Source organism: Mustelus asterias, chromosome 7 (assembly GCF_964213995.1).
Source record: "Mustelus asterias chromosome 7, sMusAst1.hap1.1, whole genome shotgun sequence".
Classification (NCBI taxonomy): Eukaryota; Metazoa; Chordata; class Chondrichthyes; order Carcharhiniformes; family Triakidae; genus Mustelus; species Mustelus asterias.
The window spans coordinates 39,773,892-39,796,052 of NC_135807.1; the positions used below are offsets into that span (position 1 = coordinate 39,773,892).

At 41.5% G+C, this 22,161-nt stretch overlaps 1 protein-coding gene across 2 annotated transcripts in view; it reads left to right on the plus strand.

Annotated features, from left to right (window-relative positions):
• The window catches only part of LOC144495656 (SWI/SNF complex subunit SMARCC1-like), a 153,813-nt gene that overhangs the window by 116,847 nt on the left and 14,805 nt on the right, over positions 1-22,161 (plus strand). Inside the window, exons 25-26 of one of the 2 annotated variants that reach the window (XR_013498303.1) lie at positions 2,930-3,064; positions 9,837-10,108. Coding sequence is in view for 1 of the 2 variants with exons in the window: in XM_078215923.1 (XP_078072049.1) it covers positions 2,930-3,064; positions 9,837-10,104 (403 nt within the window). In the remaining variant the exon portion in view is untranslated. The remainder of the gene's footprint in view (positions 1-2,929; positions 3,065-9,836; positions 10,109-22,161) is intronic. The other variant, XM_078215923.1, reaches the window with a different exon arrangement.

Here is a 22,161-nt window from a genome sequence, read left to right on the forward strand (position 1 = left end):
TATCGGTCTTCAGTCCCATCAATTTAGTAATACCATTTCTCTAATACTGATTTCCTTCAGTTTCTCCCTCTCGCTAAACCCTGTGTTCCCCAACATTTCTGATGTTATTTGTGTCCTCCTTTGTGAAAACGGATGCAACATACGTATTCAGTTGGTCAGCCATTTTGTTGTTCCCATTATAAATTCCCCTGTATCTGACGTTGGTCTTCACCAATCTTTTTCTCTTCACATGCTAGAAACTTTTACAGTCAGTATTTATGTTCCCGGCAAATTGTGTCTCGTACTCTATTTTCCTCCTCTTAATCAGTTGGTCCTCATTTTGCAGAATTCTAAACTACTCCTAATCCTCAGGTCTGTTGTTTTTTCTGGCCAATTTGTATGCCCCTTCCTTGGATCTAATACCATCTCTAATTTCCTTGTAAGCTATAGTTGTGCTACCTTTCCCATTTCCTAAGTGCATTTGAAGAGATACTTGGTTCAATTAAGGGAGTTGAAGTGAAAATAGTCAACCAAAATGTCTCCAAGGAAGAGCTGTGCTACATGGAATTCATTCCAAGGTTGAAGAATAATTAGTATGACTGGTTAACATTGGTATATTAGAGCAGGTTACAGTGAGTGCCTGGGGTGACGCCGTCATACCTGTCATGAAACCAGGTGGTTCAGTTAATATTTGTGATTTTAAAACGACCATAAATCCAGTGTTGTGTGCTGATCAATATCTGCTTCCCTTAATTGAAAGTTTGTTTGCTGTGTTAACAGATAGGCAGAAATTCAGCAAGATTGTTCTTTCACAAGCATATTTACAGATGAATGTAGTCGCTGTATCTCGATCATTGCTAACCATTGTAACTCAAAAGGTCTTTTTTGTTATAGTAGATTGCCTTTTGGAATAACTTCAGCACCAGCCCTACTCCAAAGATTGATGGTTCAGATTTTAAGTTGTCTCCCTGATGTACAATATTACCTGGATGATATTCTAATTACAGGGTTCAGTGAACAGGAGCACTTGAATAATTTAGAAGCTACATTGGAATGTCTTCACGTGGTCTGTGTATCGAGAAAGAAAAGTATGGCCTTTTCCAGATCTCAGTCCAGTGTTTGGGTCACGTTACTGATAATAAAGGTCTACATAAAGCACCTAAAAAATGGAAACTATTTTAGAAGTATCACATCTGACGAATGTGACATAATTGAGGTCCTTTCTAGGATCAGTTAATTATTATGGAAAATTTGTTCTGTTCTTAGTACATTATGCAATGGCTTCAAGAATGAAGTTGTGTAAGAAACAGTCATAGCACCAGACAACAGAATGTGAGAAAGCATAGAATGTCAAAGATGCTTTGCAGAATTCTGAAGTATTGGTTCATTTTAATCCGAAGCTACCCTATGAAGCTCGTTTCACATAATATGCCTTTGGGAGAAGAACGACCAATAGCGTTTGCTTCGATTACTCTGACTAACGCTGAATCTAGCTGTATTCAGCCAGGAAAAGAAGCATTGGCTATAATTTTTGGTGCACGATGGTTTCATCATTATTGGTATGGTCGTCATTTCACATTATTGACTGATCACCGAGCCTTAACTATTTTTGGACCGTATAAAGGCATACCTTCATTCGCTGCTCGTCGATTGCAAAGATGGTCACTGATCTTATTCTCACAGTCCTGTGATATAAAGTATAGTCAATCAGAGTGCTATGCTAATACTTATGCATTATCGTGCTTACCTTTATCTATTAAGCAGATGTCGCCAACTAGTTTTGCTAATCTGCTTTATTTTTCGCACCTTCAGAGATACCTCAGCACCTCACTTCATGTACCCTTGCTTTACATGTGTATCTCTTCAGTCATATTGGTCAGAAAAAAGCTACGTGAATGGAAACTAGTGAAATGTAGCAATCTTGCTCGTGGGCCGCGATCAGAACCTTGATGGGCCGCAAGCAGGTTGCCCACCACTGGTCTAGATGGTAGTGGTCGTGGGTTTGAAAGTCCCTGCCTAAGGAACTTTGAGTTCCTACAGTGCATCTTGTAAATGATACAAACGACTGCCACTGTTCATCAGCGGTGCAAGGATTGAATGTTTGTGGAAAGGGTAGCAATCAAGCGGGCTGCATGGTATTGATGTTCTTGAATGTTGTTGAGATGCACTCATCCAGGCAAGTGGAGAGTATTCCATCAGACTCCTGATTTGTCCCTTATAGATGGTGGACAGGCTTCGGGGAGTCAGGAGGTGAGTTACTTGCTGCCGGAGTTGTAGCCTCTGACCTTCTCTGATAGCCACACTATTTATAGGGCTCGTTCTGTTCAGTTTCTGGTCAAGGGTAACCCCCCAGGATCTTGAAATCCCAAGAGTTTAAGAACTCTTTCAAAAAAGTTAGATCCAGAAAATAAAATGTCACTGTTTTGGACATTTGTTCAGAGCTGAAAAGCTACAGAGACCTCTTCTGGAGGATGAAGTGGAGGTAACAGAGAGAGAGAGATTGGCCGAAGCGTATTTGATGATGGATGTCACAAGTGATTGCAAGTAAGCTATGGTAGATCTGCAGATGACCTAAGACAGACGAACGTGGTATACCATGACAGCAGATCTCCTGGCAGGAGTAGCTGCAAGCAGAAGATCACAATTGGATCATGCTTAAATTTGACAATTGAAACTGGATGGTAATAACCTGACCTATTGAATTGTTGAAGAGTTCCATTTCACTAAATCTGAACAGCAAACTGTGGAAAATAACCAGCTATGGGTCTCATCTGATGCTGTCAATTTGATTACAGATGTATTGTGCAGTTTCAACATTTGGTTCCAATTTTTCCATTGTTGCTTTCCCTCCCATGTTAAATATACAATCCCTGCCAGGAGGGGGAATTGATGGTGAATCTTTGGTTTATTTTTCTTTTTGTTAATGAATCTACTCTCCCACTTATTTCAGCACCTTGCAGCGGTGGAAGAACGGAAGATCAAATCACTTGTTGCCCTTTTGGTGGAAACCCAAATGAAGAAACTGGAGATAAAACTTCGTCACTTTGAGGAATTGGAAACCATTATGGACCGAGAGAGAGAAGCGGTAAGGTCTTTATTCGCAATATATTTGAGTAACAATTCATAATATTTAATCAGATAAATATTTGAGGCTAGAGAAAGGCCATTTGGGCCAAATTGTTGAATCATCTTCAGTCTATCTCTCATCTTTGCTGCTTCAGGTCCTGGGGCACAGACATAGCACCTCTCACACAGTTGGTTTTATCCATCCATAACCAGATGTTGCTGAGTTACATCAAGCCTCTCACTCCTGGTAAAACCACCCATGTGACATTGGAACGTTCGTGGTATACGAGGTTCTGAAGGATCAGAACTCGGAGGGTGTCAAGAGAGCATAATTTATTGATAAATTTATAGGATGCACAGTTTTAACAGGCTCTCATGAGCAAAGCACAATCTTTATACTCAAAAATGGTATAATATTTCAAAGTAAAGCAGCTAAACAACAGGCTTGACAGTGTTGATGCAAGAATCCTACTTTCTCTGACTTGCCTTTTCGGAATTTCTTAGAACATAACAAGTAGCAGGAATTGACCATTTAGCCTTTGAGCCTTCTCTGCCATTTCAATCATGGCTAAGCTTCTACCTGAACTCCACTCTCAATATTCCCAGATCCCATAATTTCCTTCTGTTGATTTATATGTCTCTTGTCTACCTATTAGTTGAATGACTAGCCAGATCTAAATCAAGAGCTTCTCCCTTGTCTTGTTATTTGCAGCTTGGTTGTGGAAGACCTATTCTAAGATTTATCCTGCTGGAAAAGCTTGTTGAGATATTTAACGGTCTTGGCTATTTCTTACCTATTTCTGGAATTTTTAAGATAACACAGCTTCTCTTCACTATCAACATTCTCCTCAAATCCTCCTCTTTTCCCTCTGCTCTTACTTGCTTAACAAATGCAAGGAGCTCATGGATATTTTTTTTGTCAATAAGATTGGGACCATCTGTGGAATCTAACTCTTTTTGGTCCGTCTTCTGCCCACATGCTGAACTTCCCCAAGACACTCAAAATATCTTTGCACCTATGTCACATCGGGAGCGATTTTCCCATCTCACTGAACCTGGCATGGTTTGCGTCGATCTTAGAAAATAGAATGTGGGTCTAAAAAGGCGCAAAAGCATTTGCAATCCTCCCGGCCCCTTTCCAATGGCACAAATCAGATCATGCCCAGAAAGGACACTAGGCTGATTAGCCTAAGATTGACTGACTGACTGGATTTCAATTTCATCAGTGAATTCGGCATGCAATTGTGTGTGGTATCCCCTCTCAAAATGTTCCCACCCTTTCAATGAGATGTCACACAAGCAAATTAGTATTGACCCCTTAAAGTTCAGGTGCAACAGTTGAGGGTGACCAAGGAGGTGAGTACCAACCTCTGGGGTGCAAGAGGGTGGGTCAGCTGCTGTCATGGTGCAGGGGGGTGGGGTGGAGGGGCCTTCATGGGTGTGGGGGGGCTTGGGCTGGGGGGTCCTCAGGTTGGAAGTCGCCACTGGGTTGGGGTTCCTGTGGCGCGTATTCTCCCTGTCTCCTGGAAGAACCTTCAAGGGGTTCCCTATGGGGGTAAGCTCAAATCCCACTAATGTCACAGCAGTTACCCTGCCATTGGTCTGCTGGAAAGGCTCTGTATCTTAGTGCGAACATTCCATTCCCCGTCTTGCTAACGGTTGCAAGCACCAGGCCTGGCAGCTATTGTCCCAATCAAGGGAGCTTGGTAGGTGTTCACGCTGCTCTGCACATTGCATGAACTGTGCAGTGCTCTCTACAATGGGCACCCATCACATGGAAGTCAGGCAGGTGCTTCTCCACTGTCTGTCTGAACTGTACGCCATTGCTGGAAGCCATTTTGCACCAGATGTCCAGGTGGGTGAATGTAAGTTTACACTGCAAGAGTTCCCCAATGAAGACCTTCACAGTCACCCTTATGCTCCACATGAATGCCAGAGTGCTGAGCACAGTATGCCACATGCTGCCGCTAATGGCCTGTGGTATCAAAGGTCTGTACCTGGGAGGGAGGGGGAGACTGACCATCTGGAGGGACAGCTCTGTGCCACATACCAGCAACCACGCAACTGCACCAGGGGAAATGCAGAAGGCATTGTGTCGCACATGCGAAGGGAGGGCACCTCCCCTGCGGCCGCCAAGATTTGGCAGTAATCATTGTTGCTATGTTTTGGTGTCCAAAAGACATCGCTGCCCACACCGAGGCCACGCCAGAGCAATAGAGGACACTCATGTCCTACAATGAGCTGCTGGTCACAGTGTGCTGTCGAAGACTCTGCCTAAGCGTGGAGACAGTCGAGCACCTGTGCCACGTCCTCGCAAGCCTGGCATTTCATGGGCAAGGAGGACATCCATTCCTGGTAGCCATGAAGGTCACAGCAGCCCTGAACTTCTATGCCACCTGGTCATTCCAGGGCTGGACTGGGACTTGTGTGGCAGCTCCCAGTCGCCAGCCTACAGGTGCATTTGTGTGGCCATGGAAGCCCTGTATACCTGGTCATCCCACTACATCCATTTGAACCTGGGGCAGGCCCAACATGATGCCTCAACTGCAGGATTTGCCACCGTCAGCGGGATGCCTCGGGTGCAAGGGGATCACAGGCACCACACACACCGTCCTGCGGGCCCGTGGAATCCTTTAGCTTGTTGTATTGAAGATGCTCATCCTTATGCTTAATTCCTCCTTCCTTATCTCTGTGACCTCAAGCTCCAAATGCTGTTCATCGGATTCTTGTGCATCCTTTCTCTGTTTCGCTTACCCAGCCATTGGCCATTGTGCCTTCAGTTGCTTAGATCACTTCTCTATCATTTTCTCTTAAAATCTCTGCATCACCAACTACACCTTTAAGAGCCACCTTGAAATCTACCTCATTGACTAAACTCGTGGCCGCCTCTCCTAATATTGCTGCCTTATAATTGGTTTTCAATTTTATTGATTACATCAATGAAGCACTTTGGGATTTGTGCCTGTTAAAGGTGCTAGAAAGATGCATCTTGTTCAAAGTGCTTCAAACTTCACTGTAACATACTTGGCCAAGAATGGCTTGAACCAACATCGAAATCGTGAGTGACATAGATGGAACTCTGACCATTGTGGAAGTGCCATGTAAGTTAAGTGTTTGTAGGTGTGTATAAATTATTTAAATGGGTCATTAATGTTTATTGAGTGGTCCCTACATGACTAGTTTAATCTTCAATCTTGTGTGTTCATGCAGATGTTGTTGCCTCCTGAGCTTGTAATTCTCTCTCCTCTACCCAGGTGCGACAACCCAGATTGTATTTAGAAGTTAACATTTAAACATTTGCGATAACAATATACTGTTCCAATATCATTCAACTTTAGTCAGCTGTAATGGTGTTGTGAATTCATTTGAATTATGAAAGCTTCCCAGAAATGCTATTACAGTTTGTCATTCCAAACTTTAGCTGTGCCTTGAGACCATTTTATGCTTCGTAGCACCATTTGTGTAGTGCTGATACTGCAGCTCTGTCATTGCTCAAAGTGGGAACAACAATAACAGTATTAATGTGGTCATATTTAATTCATCAAAGATCCTTAGACAGTACCTTCCAAATCCAGGACCACGTCCATCTAGAAGGACAAGGGCAGTAGATACAATGGGAACACCACCTGCAAGTTCCCCTCCAAGCCACTCACCATCCTGACTCGGAAATATATCGCCGTTCCTTCGCAGTCGCTGGGTCAAAATCCTGGAATTCCCTCCTTCGCGGCAGTTTGGGTCAAACCACAGCACATGGACTGCAGTGATTCAAGAAGGCAGCTTACCACCACCTCCTCCTCCAGGGCAACTAGGGATGGGCAATAAATGCTGATCAGCCAGCGACACCCATGTCCTGCAAATGAATACATTTTTTTTATAGATGTAACCAGGATAACATTTTCCTTTTGAACCTGAACAGGAAGTGAATGCCAACTGGCTGAATATAATGAGAGGAGGAAAGGAAACAAAAGCTTTATATGTGGGATCCTAATGGAGAAGAATCTGTAGCCCATAAGATTTTTCATCCTTCAGCCATGTAATTTTGATCTTAATTGAAAAATATCATCTTGGATCACAAATGAGAAAGCTATTCGGGTTTCATTTTTCTGAATATATCCTGTCCGCGCTCAAAGTGATGCAATGTGTTTTGAAGAAGCAGGCCTTCCTAGATGTTGTTTATATTTTGGATAAAGGATTCAGAAAACCATGAAGTGTGTTGTCAATTTAATAGTGTGCAGCGTATAAAGAGACTGCTGTATAATTAATTCAGCTTACTATTGTTCTATCTTATTAAGTAGGCAAGGCAGGGAAGGAGTGGAGACTGCTTATATTAGAACATTTATTTAATACAGGCACTTGAAGTGAAATAATTTTTATTCTCCATGTGTGGCTGCCTGTTAGCTGATGTGGTGCATGCAATATCGCAGTTTGTAATATATTTACTTCATGAAGTCTTGTTCCTTCTATACATAGGCTAATTAGCATTGACAAATGTATGCCCAAAACCTTTTTTTGATATTAACTACATTAGCAAAACACTAGTAAATGTCAACAATTAATACATCGGTCAGTCAAGAGGGCAAGTTGTATATGTTCTTCCTGTGGAAACCAATTTTACCCCTTTCGTATGTCAGGCATGCTTTTGTAAGGGTCTGAAATCCACTTAAGTTATGAGAGGATTTGCAAAACAGAATATTGTTCAGTTTTTGAAATAAATCTGCAGTCTTAATATTAGTGACATTGCTGCGCATGTGCAAGCTGAGTGCTGGCTACCCTCAGTTGTGTTGTGGTTCAGAGGATAACCATCAGAAAAAATAAGAATAGGTGTTACATGGGCTGAAGAGCACATTTGCTGACTTGTCTTGGGAAAATGTTAGTTTCCCTAGAATCATTATATTTCTGTTTTAAGTCTGATGTATTGCTCCTGAAATAAACATGCAAGCATTAAGGTTTTATTACTGGAAGGTCAAGCGAATTTAGGATCCCGCTAGATCACTGTCAAGAAAAAGGTTTAGAGTCGAGTCACTTGATGGACTTCATAACAGGTATGGAATGTAAATGCAAGAAGGTACTCCAGCAGTTGTTTCAAGTGCTGGATGATTGTATTCAGTTTTAAGCACAAACTTCGAAAGAAAAATTTGAGTGCCTAGGGTATAATACTGGGAGATGAGATTAATAATATTCTGAGTGAGCCATTTAAAATTATAAAGTTGCTTAGATGAAGACTGGCTTTTCCTGATTTGGGAACTCTAAAATTTTGCACAATCCTTTTGATATCCCCCAGAACTTCATTACTCTGACTTTGGCCTTGTATGCATACCTCACTGCCCCAATTTTTTGTTGAGTACTACCATTTAGTTGTGCCTTCAGCTGCCTGGACCCCATGCTATAGAATTCTTTGAATTCCTCCATCTCCCTCTATCTCTATTTCTCTCTCTCTCTCTCTCCTTTTGAAGATATCCCTTAAAGCGGAGATCTTTGACCTAGCATTTGGTTATCCCCTTCTAATACCACCTCCTTTGACTGATATATTTCTCCATGCACCTCTAAAACAGCTTGGGGCTTTTTATCCTTTATATCACATACTATATAAATACACATTATATCATCATTCTATCCTCGCCAAGGGAATGTAACTTGTAAATTCAAACCAAGCCACAAAAATCTTTGTCAGTGGAGTAAAAGAAAACCGTTTCCAGTGGTAACCAGAAGACGTAGAATTTTTGATTGGAGAAAGAACTAAGGAGACACTTTGTGTTACAGAATGCAATGCTGAGAAGGGTGCTGGAAGCAGATACGATTGTAAATTTCAAAAGGAAATGAATAAATACTTTAAGGAAAGAAATTGACAAGACTGTGGGGAAGGTCAAAGAATTAGGACCAGCTGAATAGTTCTGGCAAAGATCTGGCATAGCCACAGAGGGCCAAATGGTCTCTTTCGATGATTATTTTTGTATTCTATAAAATGCTGTCCCAGCACACCATGACTGGACCTACAGTTGAGCTGTTAGAAAATTAACTTGATGCTTTTTGGAAAGAAAGGAATGTGGAGAATGGCTTTGAAATTGAAAAAATCTAGAGCTGCCAGCTTTGAGCCAACAAAATGTAGCAGGCTAGATTGGGTGAATGGCCTCTTAGCCAAAACGTTTGAATGAACAGGATTAAATACTTCATTTGTCAATTCCAGGTCTCCCATTGTGTTCTTCCTCTGACCTAGAGGGATTGAAAGCTATGGGATCTTGTGTGGTGTTGTAATAGCTCTGTGATGGCACATCTGTAATGCAAGTTGGAATTCAAGCCAATAGGTAGAATAAAGTGATTTGCATAAGGCTGTGCTCGGGTAATAAAAGAAATCGTAGATGATCAAAAGCTAGATGACTATCTGGCTGTAAATGATCACATGCTGGCACATGCAATGGTAGAACTGGAACAATATTTTTTAAATCTGTCAATTAAGTTGAAGAAAGAAAGAATTGTATAAACTCTTGCAGTAAAACTAGAGCCCTTGATACATGTGCAGCTCCCTGATGAATCGGTTGAAGTCCAATTCTAAATTTCAATTCCCAATATGTGCTGTCCTATTGATTTTAGGTTTGGCCATAACACCCGGCTGGGGTTGAATAACCTAGCATCTCACAGTCCAGATTTGTACCAAGATTGATCACTTTATTTGATGGTGCTGACACTTTGGACGGACACTGCAGCAAGGGTTTCAGTCTTTGAAGGCAGAACGTTAGTTTAAACACTCGTATATTGGCAGTGTTCATGTGTGTTAACCTTGCACTTTATTTCAGCTGGAACAGCAGAGACAGCAGCTGCTCACCGAGCGACAGGCCTTCCACATGGAACAGTTGAAATATGCTGAAATGAGAGCCCGACAGCAGCTGGAGCAGCAACATCAGCAGCAGCAGCAGCAGCAGCAACAACAACAGCAGCAGCATTCGCAAAACACCCCATCCACCCCTGTTATTCAGCAGCTGGGTTCTATGGGAATGATACAACAAGGTCCAACACCACCACCTCCTTATCCAATGATGCACCATCAGATGCAGCAACAACTAGGTCAGTACACTTTTTACATTGATTAAATCATATCCTTATTTTCACCATCTTCAGAATAGTGGAACAAACAGATTTTGTGTCCAGTTAATGATTGTTAGCTTAGTTAATCATCATGACAAATTTCATTACCCCTTTGATACATCATGTGATGTGCTAAGGGGGGTGTGTATGTGTTATGATAGACATACTTGCACATAACAGGTTTTGTTAATAACTGGTATCTTGACTGTTTTAAGGGTGATTGATTAGAGGAAGAGAACATTTTGAAGCATAACAGTTGTGCAGGTTGTCGGTATAATTTGAAAGCATCATAAACAAATAGTGATATAAAATGCCATCATAGTGACATATTTTGCTACATCAGCAATTTTGCACTTTAATTTGTAAAACTGAGAACTTCAACAATAAGCAATGCTAGTAATAATTGGTTCCACTCTTCTGCATCTTGTGTGTCTTGTCATTTGAACCGACGTGTTGGTCAAAAAGCTTGTCGTCCACTCAACAACATCCGCTGCTTATAAGATTCAACATATAGGACCATAATTTTCTCGGAGTGGCAATTGGCATTGGATTGCCAAATTTCTTCCATGCCTGTCTCGCCCAACTTCTAACTCAATCTGGGCAAGATCCAGGCAGCGCATCTGTCTCTCGAGGCCCAGCGTCGCAGCTCAGCAGAATCAAATTGAAGGAGAGTGGCCGGGGACGGGGAAGTGGCCCTAGAAATAGTGGACCCCACTGAGAGTCGTAGCTGACATGCCAAATTTCCTTAGTCTTCTGAGAAAGTAGAGGCGTTGGTGAGCTTTCTTAACTACAGTGTCAGCGTGGAGGACCAGGACAGGTCATTGGTGACCGGGATACCTAAAAACTTTAAGCTTTTGACCGTTTGTACTTCGTCCCCGTTGATGTAGACAACTATACCACTTCAAGGGTAGTTGAGAGTCAGCCACATTGGTGTGAGCCTGAAATTATATACAGGTTGTTTGAGAGGAAATGTCCCAGGGTCTCTTTGTGCAAGAGTGTTTCTGATAAGTTGAATTCAAATTCTTAAACCACCCTGGAAGGATTTGGATTTTTGGGTTTTTTCTAGACCCTTGGATTTCTGGTTCAGAACATGGACTAGCACCGGAACCAATACGTGACACTACCCTTCAATATTGTACAGCATTTTAGTGGTTATGGTTTGAAAGTGACAAGTGTTATTGGCATGCAGGTTTAAAGACACCAGCAATTCGCTGCCTGGCTAAGTGACTATCTTTTATGACATGCCCTAAAAGATGGAGAGGAGACCACCTCACCAGCCTGGAATACTTGCAGGATGCCAGCATGTGTACTGTAGATAGGTTCAGTTAGTAGTTAAATAGAGAATACCCTGATACAGTTTCTGGTAGATGAGCAGTCTGTATTACTTATTTTCGTATGTTTTTTTTGTGCCCCCTATTTTCCTCTTATGATAGTATATCAAGAGAAGATTGTGATTAAAATTTCACCTGGGCAACTGTGATGGCAAATGTTGTGACTCAACCAAAGCAGCATATGGAAAATTCAAGATCAAGCAGTAAAGACTGCAGAATTACTTGGCACTGCAAAAACAAGCATGTTCTTGTAGCTCATTATGTACAGAATCCATGTTTTATTTGCATGACCAATCAACTGAAATCTCAATGTCACTGATTTAGGTAACTGATAATCCTTCAGAAAAAACTAACATTAAGCTAATACATTTCTTGCATCAACACCTTTTGATCAACACCTCAAACTGTTCCTCCCACTTCCACCAGCAGTTTATAGCCATGGCTAGGGCTGTTCATTTGGAAAATTACAGTTGCAGTGAGTGGTGTGATTTCACAAACACCATTTCTCCTGATTGAAATTCTAGTAGCACATTTTTGCTTAATGTTTGCTTAATTTAATAAGACTGAAAACAAAAAAGAACCTGCATTAGTGAATCTCAGTCCAAACACAACACTCTAGCCGGTTTACTAATTTAATTTCCATGAGGGAAACATTTGTTCATGCTTGTGTTGCAGCGCTAGCTGTCATATGGGCATCTGCTTTGAGCCATTCAAGTCCTTGTCATAGTATTCCATGGTTTATAACTCTGAAGTTCCAGAATTTTGCCATATGAATGGTGAAGGATCAAAGTCCTGGAACACTCTGTTTGAAGCAATTGTGGGAGCAACATCACAAGGACCACTGAAGTATGGAAGATTCATTATCACAGTCTCAGGGCACCTGTGGATGAGCAGTAACTGTGGCCCTGCCAGCACTCTACGTATCCAGAGAGTATTGTTGTTTTTAATTATCCACCTTTAGACTGTAAATTTCCAAGAAAGTTGTGTGATCACTTTCTAGATAGATACTGCTGTGCCCTAAATAACATGCCACTTGGTACTCCAACTGCATCTAAGACCTTCAGTCTTATTTCTGTCCAACAGCAATCATGATGTCTGAAAAGATCAGTGGCTTCTCAATTGTGTTTTCCTTGAACAAGCAAAAAACAGTGAAATTGGGCTCTGCTGCATGCTAAGTAGTCAACAGAAGCCATTTTGATCTTGTTTGAACGTTCTAATTTCTCTTCACAGTTAATACATTTTCCAAGTGTTGCCATACAAACTTAACTATGGTTAAATGCAAAGTATTTGACATGGTTATTCTGGCCACTGTGTAGAGCTTCTCAGACTGTCACCCTCCAGAGTGATGCTTATTTGGGAAAGCTATTCTTCCTTGATAAGCTGATGATGAATTGATAAAATGAAAGAGAAAAAGAGAGGGTCGAAGTATTGAGTGAGAAGCTTCCATCAGAGCTTGTTTTGTGTTTCTTTTTCTTATTATTGCCTGAAATGGATTGTTCACTGAAGCAGTCATTATTTTACATTCTTAGCATTCCAGTGAGATCACCTGTCCCTTTACAAGGAATTGAGTAAGGTATTCTATCCTGCAGGAAAAAATTGCTTTGAAACCTTGTGTGTCAGTTGTTTTTAAAATATAAGTTAAGCATTTAAGCACACTGATTTCAACACCATGGAATAGAATAGTTCCATCAGTTGAAAGCACAGAGTGGTTATAGGTTAGTGATAGTCCAATTGATTACACTTTAACTTCTGCTTTTTAACAGCACCCCTCATGCACCAATGTTGCATTTTAATTTCCCACACCAGTCATTCTTGTATGTGACCATTCCAATTTGAAATTGATAGGTTAGTGATTAGTGTTGACTTTGCGAATGGCATTTCAACCTTTGGAATCTGCGTGAAAGTATCTTCTTGCTAAAGTTGCCTCATGATTATTTAATACGGATTTTTCTGTAGTTTTTGCCTTCTCCTTGGAAATTACCTGGCTGTGGGAGGATTTTTAATCATGTTCCAGGAATCATGAGCTTGCTCACTATTTTCATGTTTGTAAGTATTCCTGCTGGCAGCTTTGTGGAATTGAAGAGAGGGTCCTAAAGCTTATTTGTATAATGCCTCATCATGCTAACTAAACGTAGTGATCGGAGATGTTTTGAGGAAATTGATAAAACACCAATGTAAATTTTCTTTTTCTCATTGATACAATAAATTATTCTACTGGCTTCAGAAAAGATCAAGGAACATTCAGTAATTCCATAAGCTCTTCAAGGATTGGGTGTACAAATGCTGCATCACTTCACATTACTCTGCCTCTCTTGGCTTTACAGTTGAAATTTCGGTGAGGCATCTGAAATATGAATTCTGTTTTGAATGATTGTAACTAGCCAATCTTTCCATCCTACACCCTTATGTTTTTGCTCCCTCTTAAATGAAGACAAACCTCTTTCAGAAACCTAAGTATTTTGTAAGTATCAGTACGGTATAGTGGTGTAGTGCTGAAGTTGCAATTAAACTTGAATTTAATAAATTTAGTTTATCTGTCTGCTGGCATCAGAATAGGCAACACAGAAGGCTGCCCAATTGTTCAATAATGGATCCAGCCTGTCAGACCCTGTAAGGCTTAAAAGGGACTGCATTAACTGGCTGACTCTTCAAGCTGTATGAATGGCCTGGGAAGTGACCCAGTTTTCAAAAAACAATCGCTAGGAGGTGAAAAACACACTGATTGAAGATGTGCTTATGATCATTACTTGATAATTAGGAATGAACAACTTGGGTGTCCTTGGCAGTGTTAGAATCATAGAATCACTACAGTGCAGAAGGAGGCCATTTAGCCTATTGAGCTGCACTGACTACAATCCCATGCGGCTCTATCCCTAAACCCATGTGTTTAGTTTGACACTAAGGGGCAATTTAGCATGGACAATCCATCTAACCTGCACATTTTTGCTTGCACCTTGAGGCTAGATACAAAAGTGTCAATCAATGAGGATTATATTAGAATCCTACAATGCAGAAGGAGGTCATTCAACCCATCGAGTCTGCACAGACCACAATCCCACCCAGGCCCTATTCCCATAACCCTATGCATTTATCCGAGCTAGTCCCCCTGACGCTAAGGGGCAATTTAGCATGGCCAATCCACCTAATCTGCACATCCTTGGACTGTGGGAGGAAACTGGGGCACCCGGAGGAAACCCACGCAACACTGGGAGAATGTGCAGACTCCACACAGACAGTGACCCAAGCCAGGAATCGAACCCGGGTCCTTGGCGCTGTGAGGCAGCAGTGCTAACCACTGTGCCACCCATATTACTTCTATTTCTCCAGTATGATGAGCCTGCTGTTGAGATCTTCATTCATACATGAAGTAGAGGTGAAAGGATGGGACACTGTTTTTGGCACATGGGAACAAAGAAAATAAATCTTGGGTAGCACTATCTACAATGTAGGTTCTGATTAAGCTGAGAGGTGAAAATGTCAGTGAAGATTTTAATCATCAGGTTTGCAAGCTTTATTGTGGTTTTCCAGCAGCTGTGGGGTATGGAAACAGTATTGAAGTTTGCAATACATCTGGGCTTGACAGAAATTGTAATTGGTGGAGTGTGTGTGTGTTTGGGAAATATGCCTGGCCTGGCAGAGGAAAATGTGAATGCTCCATTTGATGTAGTACTTAGACTATACTTATTTATTGCTTACTTACATTAATGCAATGCTTTTAATGAAGATGTGTTGAAAGACATTGCAGAAATGGGAGGAAGTGAAGAGATTATGAGGCTGACCAAGAACGAGGTCAAATTGGTGGCTTTTCAGAAGAATCTGAAATGCACAACTTGGTTTCATATGGTGGGATGATAAAACCTTGCACATGCTGGAAATTGAAATAAAAACAGAAAATTCTGGAAATACTCAGGTCAGATAGCATCTGTGGCAAGAAACAAAAAATAATGTTTCAGGCCATGACGACCCTTCACAATGGAAGGACAGATAGAGAATGGCAGTAGTCGGAGGTATGGGAAGTTTGGTAGTGGGAAGATGTCGAGCTGGAAAAAGTGGTCATGCAAAATAATTTTGGAAAGTTGAGGGATTGGGAGCCATTGAGAGCGTGGGGTTGAGTTGCTGGGTGACCATATGATTGATGGGATACAGAGTTTATAATGGAGGGGATATGGGTTGGGAATTCCAATATCAAGTTTAGCAGGGTGCTGAGCTTGTGAATAATTTGGTTGAGGTATAATGCAGCTGACTAGAAGAAAGGAGACTAGAGTTTGTGATGGCAGCTGAAGTAGGTTGTTTAATTTTATTTGCTGTCTTTCTCAAAGTTGAGACCCACTCAACACTATATTGAACCAACAATCTGACAGCACAGAAGAACCTGGAGTTCTGGTGCAGGTCAGTTGTAATCTATTTAATTGGATAAGCAGGCTCAAGGGTAAAGCCAATATCACTCATTTATGTTAGCTAGCATAAGAGTCAAGATGGATGGACAGTTATTTTGTTGGAATAAGGTTAAGGGAGGAAAGGGTGATAAGAGCTCAGAGGGTGGGATTTTGGTGAACTAACCAAAGCAGAGTCATATTGGACTTGAAACGATAACTGTTTCTCTTTCCACAGATCCTGCCAGACTTTCTGGGTTTTTCCAGCACTATTTTTATTTCAGATCTCCAGCATCTGGAGTATTTTCTACCCTGGCAATATGGGAGACACTGCCAGCAAGCTGCAGCAAATATCAGCTAAGCTACTCAATTGGATTGTGTGTGAAGGTTGACGCTGGATGTCATCACCTAGCTGCATGACTTTGTGTGCTTAATTGGTTTAATGCGCCACTACATTAAACAGCACTATTTTACCTTTCTTCAAATTAGCTTTCCAATTAGGTCTACCTATAGGTGTTTTTGACCTTTCTTTAAGAAAGGTGCTCATGCTGTTGTTTTATCTCCTCTGTTGTCCTTAATCTTGATACCATTTGTGTTTTTATTTTCCACTTGGAGTTGAGTTCTGCCGAGGGAATGATATCGTGACATCTTAATTGAATCAATTAAATCCACCCATAATATGGTGGTGTTCTCAGTTTGTATGCACTGCTCTCTTTCATTAATGGTATGAAGCTTGCATTGGAATAGGATAGTATGATAGTAATTTCTATGAATCTAATTATCTTCTTTCCGACTGAAGTAATTGACTCCTTGTTTGGGAAACAAATTGACTCTTGTGGCATCAACGCCATCTGAAAAAGAGAATCTTAAAACATCAGTCTCCTACCAACTGAATATGGAATGCTGACATGAAAGATCTCCTCATTGGACTCTGACTTTGAAATTCTGGAACCCGTGAACCAATATTCAATTTCTTTTTGTGGTTCCTGTATTATAAACCTCCTTTCCTCTATCCCTCTCTTTACTGTGTGAATGTGGAGTGGGAAGTTGAGAACGTTCCTGAATGTTCACAATAAACTACACTGAGTTAATCCTTACTCGAACTTGCTGTGAGGCTGTTAGTAAAATCAGATCACCTTAAAATTGAGGGGTTGGGAAAATGAGCCACCGCTTGTTTAAAAAAACCTAACTCCTTCAGAACACCTGTTTATGGACAGGTGGTAAGAGGAAAAAAGTGCTGTTTGAGCTGGCCCCCTCCTATTCATGACAACAGGCTGCCCTCTGACAATATCACCAAAGTTTCTTGTCTCCACCAGTTAAGATCAATCGTCTTCTCATCTATGGAGTTTCAGTTGGCAGCAATGGATTGTAGTCAGGAGTGGGGATATAGGCTTTTGTGTGTTGTTACCAAATCTTGTACTAGCTATACTGCCTACATGTCTGAGAACTATCTCTGCAGACCAAGGAATCTTTTCAGAGACACTTTTTAAAAATTTCTGCTTGCTGTGCGATTTCAATATTAATTATTTAATATATGCTGATTGTTTCATTTTTTGACCTTCTATTGTCCCTCAGTGAGCTGTCCTTCCGCAACCATAACCTATATTTTCAAGGATTTGTGGAGTGGCCACAAATGGTGAATCCAAAATGATGATAGACCCTCGATCCTGAAATTCAGCCCCCATGTCCAGCAGAAGCCATTTTTGCTGGTAGGGAGACTGGGGAGGCGGGGTGGGATGCTAGCCCCACATGTGAAACCTGAACTCACCCGGGACATTAGAACTTTGTGCTGAGTTCAAACAGACCCCGTTTTCACTGGAGCCAAGGGCCTTATCCCACAATGAGAGTTACAAATTTGTAGAGTTAACGTAAATGCTCTTAGAGGGTATGGTACATAGAACTGTCCAGCTATCAAGTTATGGTACATAGAACTGTCCAGCTATCAAGTTATTTAAATACCCATCGTCTTTAAAAATTATGGGGAAAACTGCCCATCTGTGTTGGGGTTGAAAACAGTCTGTTCTTGTAGTTTCAGTAGCTATTGACATTGGCCTAAATCCGTTCATTGCAGTGCTATTAATGTTTAACTACTTTCCACAACCTATCATTATCACAGTAGGGGGGCTGTAAGTTCACAGTTTGTTTGACAGCTCAAAGTTTGTTAAGATTGACTGTCTTTGAGGGGTTATGAATACACATGTTTGTTTTATAACATTTATAATTGATTTACTACTTGAGTGAATTTAAGTGTACTGAATGGGCTTTCATGAAAGTTTTTAATGTAATAAATATTTAGAACCATACTTTATTTCATCTCCGAATGGCTCCTGGGATCTCCCATGGTGGATACAGGGCGAGTTGGCTTGGAAAGTTTAAGGGTACTAGGTTGGCATAGGGGACTATAAGTGGTCATTGGCATTGGTGGGGTGGTCATGAGTTGCCACTAAGTTGGCATTGTGACCAAAAGGAGCAATGGGTAGGGGGCATGAGTTGGCATATATGGGCATGGGAGTAGGTGAGGAAGTGTGGGATGAGGGGCCAGAAGGCCTAAAGATTAAAAATTCAACTGGGACAAAGTTCCAGAGAACCAAGGTCTTTTCAAAAGCCTGTCTCTTGACGTGCAGTCTCCCGATCGCCTGTGTACAGGGCATTCCAGTGGTTCAAATTAGATTTTGGTAACTTGAAAATGTTCAGCAAGTTATTAAATCCTGCGCAACATTAAAAAGTTGCGGTGCAAATAGAATATTGAGAGATTGAGTGTCCAGGATTGATTCTTGGTCTGCGCTAAGTAACATTTGACCTCAACTGGTACATGGTGCACTAACTGAATGCTGCAATTAGCCTTAAAAGCCCTGTGCTGAGCAGGAGCAATAATTAGAATGACTGCCAAAGTTTGTACATTAAAAATTGTGACTTGGAGGTACAGAGTTTGAGGAAGGAGGGGAAGGGAATGATAAAAATGCTTCAGAGCCTTGATGTCATCATTGTTGACATTATTCTGTGTCAAGGAATATGGGGAAATGGAGGCAAGCTGGCGATCGGCCATGATCTTATTGCATGGTGGAACCGGGGTGATCGGCCTGTAAGGCTGCTTGTTATTACTATATTTTTATATTCTTGCATGAGATGCAAGTGTCGCTGGTAAGGCCAGCATTTGCTTCCCATTCCTTGTTGGTCTTGAGCAGGTGATGGTGAACCTTAAACTGCTGCAGTCCATCTTGTTCAAATACACCCACAGTTCTGTTGGGAGGAATATCAGCATTTCTTAAACTTCCAGATGAAATGAAGAAGCCTTCATGCTGTGTGTCTCAATTTTTTGATTTGATTTCTCGGTCCAAACACTGAACAAAAACCTTTTTTGCACTAAAGTGATTAGGGATCTTTGTGTTCAGAGTGGAATTTGGCAGCCTGTTTGTGGCTATTTTACATCATAAGCATTAGGGTAGACAAATAGGGGAACACTGTGCTCGATCCAGGATTCTACTCAATGAATTGCGTTTTGGTACATTGGTATTCTGTACTTCTGATGAGAACTTGGCTTCAATCAAGTTTTCAGTTTCATCCTGAGGGACCTGTACTGTCTAACCGTGTGAAATTTTTCTACTGCGTCTGGTGAAAGATAAATTGGATAGAGCTCCAGCAGCGTCTGTGGAGAGATTGTGTAACTCTAGGGTGCCAATATACTTGTAATAATGTTTACTTGCGCTTAGTAGGTTAAGTATGAAAGCTGCAAGTGACCCAGTATAGTGATTTACTTGTGTCAGCTTGTCTTAGTGGTTGTACTCTGGCTTTAGAGTTGGAAGGGGCATGAGTTCAAGACCTCATCTGGAGACTTGAGCGCACAATCTATACAACGTTTTCATAACAGCAGTGAAGGAGTGCTGCACTATTGTAGGTGCCTCACAGAATGAGATATTAAACTGCTGGTAGAAGTGTAAGATTCTATGCTATTAAGGAATTTGTGTTATGGCCGAGATTTCTCTCAACCAGCTCTGACAAAAGTTTTTGCTACGTGAGAATTTTGCTGTCAACAGCTTGTTTGCCACATTTGCTCATGTAACAAAAATAACTATAGTGATGAATTAATATTTAGTTTACTTGGAATGTGAACATGTTAACAAGGTTAGCATTTGTTATGCTCCGAGGTGATAGTGAGCTGCCATCTTGGACCCCATTAGTCTTTGTGGTTTTTGCATACCCATAGTGCTGTTAGGAAAGCAGTTCCAGGATTTTGATCCAATGACAAGGTTCCGATCAGGATGGTGAGCCTTGAACATAAGCTTGTAGGTGGTGATGTCCCCATGTGTCTACTGCCCTTCTAAGTGTCAAAGAAGCCTTGGCAAGTTGCTGCAGTGCATATTTAGAAAATGGAAAACACTTATGCCACAGTGCGCAAGTGGTGGATTAGATGCTGCACAAATGGGCTGCTTTGTCTTTTGTTGAGCTCTGTGTTTTTGGAGCTGTACTTATCCAGGCAAATGGAGAGTATTCCATCACATTCCTGACTTGTGGCTTGTAGATGGTGGGCAGACTTTGGGGAGTCAGGAGGTGAGTTACTCTCCAGCCTCTGACCTGTTCTTGTAGCCACAGTATCTGTAAGGCTAGTCCAGTTAAGATCCTAGTCGTTGGTGATGGTGGGTGTTCAGTAATGGCAGTGCCATTAAACAACATATGGTTAGGTTTTTCTTCTGGCCAGTGGTGACTGCCTGGCACTTGTGTGAGGTGATTATTACTTGTCATTTATCAGCCTAAACCTGAATATTGTCCGGGTCTTGCTTCAAGGAGACGAGGGTGTTTCAGTATCTAAGGAGATGTGAATGTTCTGTAGTCAGTACTAATCAGCAAATCTCACCACTTCTGGAGGGAAGATAATTGATGAAGCAGCTTAAAATGGTTGGACCAGCAACCTTGCCTTGCGAGACCCCTGCAGTGATGTCTTGGGTCTGAGGATTGGCCTCCAACAACCACAGTCATCTTCCTTTTGTGCTATCACTTGCTCCCAACCTGTGAAGTGTTATTCCTCCAATTCCCATTGACTTCAATTGACTTCAATGATGCCAGAGTTGAACAAATGCTGCCTTGATGTCACTCTCAACTCGTCTTTTGAATGCAGCTCTTCTCTATGTTTGGACCAAGGCTGTAATGAGGTCTGGAATTGAGTGATCCTGGCAGAACCCAGACTAGGCATCAGAAAGCAAGTTATTGCTGTGTGAGTGCTGCTTGGTAGCACTGTCAATGGCAGTTTCCAACATGTTGCTGTTAATAGAGAATATACTGGGGCAAAATTGTCCTTTATGAACTGGACATACTTGGGCAATTTTCCACCATCAGTTAGCTGCTAGTGTTGAAGCTGTACTGGAACTGCTTGACCTGGAGCGTGGCTAGTTCTGGAGCACAAGTAGTACAATACTAATATTGGGATGCTGTCAGGACCCATAGTCTTTGTTGAATCCAGCGGCTGTGGTCACGGTGACTTTGGTTGCAAACTGCTTGTCGGCTGTTGGTGTTAGGTCTTTTAAGCAGAGATTTTAGGTCCCCATTAATAGAACAAACTTTTTTTGTGGTGATGGAAGGGAGAATGGATGAAACTTGAAATTACTTGAAATTGAATGGGCGAATATTTGAAATTAACATGATTCCATGATATTTGAAATTAATAATATAGTATAATACCATTTGGTATATAATTTTCTAATTATAGATCAGCAAATCATTAATATGAAGATCTGTGTTTTTAAAGAACTTGAGGCAAAAATGTTACTTTATGTCTACATATAGATTTTAGCCAAGCTCTCCATTTTCCCTGGTGACAAAGACTCAGTAAAGTCCCTTGTCTTACACCCCCTGCCCCCCCAACACACTGTAGTCAGCCCTCTTCCCTCACCCCAAAAACACACCCATTTTCTAACCTCCCTCTCCTGCGAACAGACACACAGCATGTTTGTGAGTCCTCTTCACAGCAACGCCCCCCCCCCCCCTTCCGCCCCCGAACACCCACCCCACCACTCAATCAGCAGCTCCTTTTCCCAACCCCACACGCATCAGTTTCATCTCTCCTTGACCTGCTTTGGATCTCGATGCCATTGCTTATGAAATGTCACTTGTCTAGGGTAAGAAGCCTGTACAATTATAAGACCGGAATAGAAGCACAATCCAGTTTGAAACCACTACTTGATTTCCCAGCTCAGCTGAACATGGTCAATCGCTGCCTGCCTCTGGCTGCACCAAGTAAATGTACAAACGTCCTGAGCCCACTGAAATATGCTGACGTAAAAGAACATTTTGGGTTCATCGCCCACCCCATGCAGCCTGGCAGAATTGATTCAGTGTGT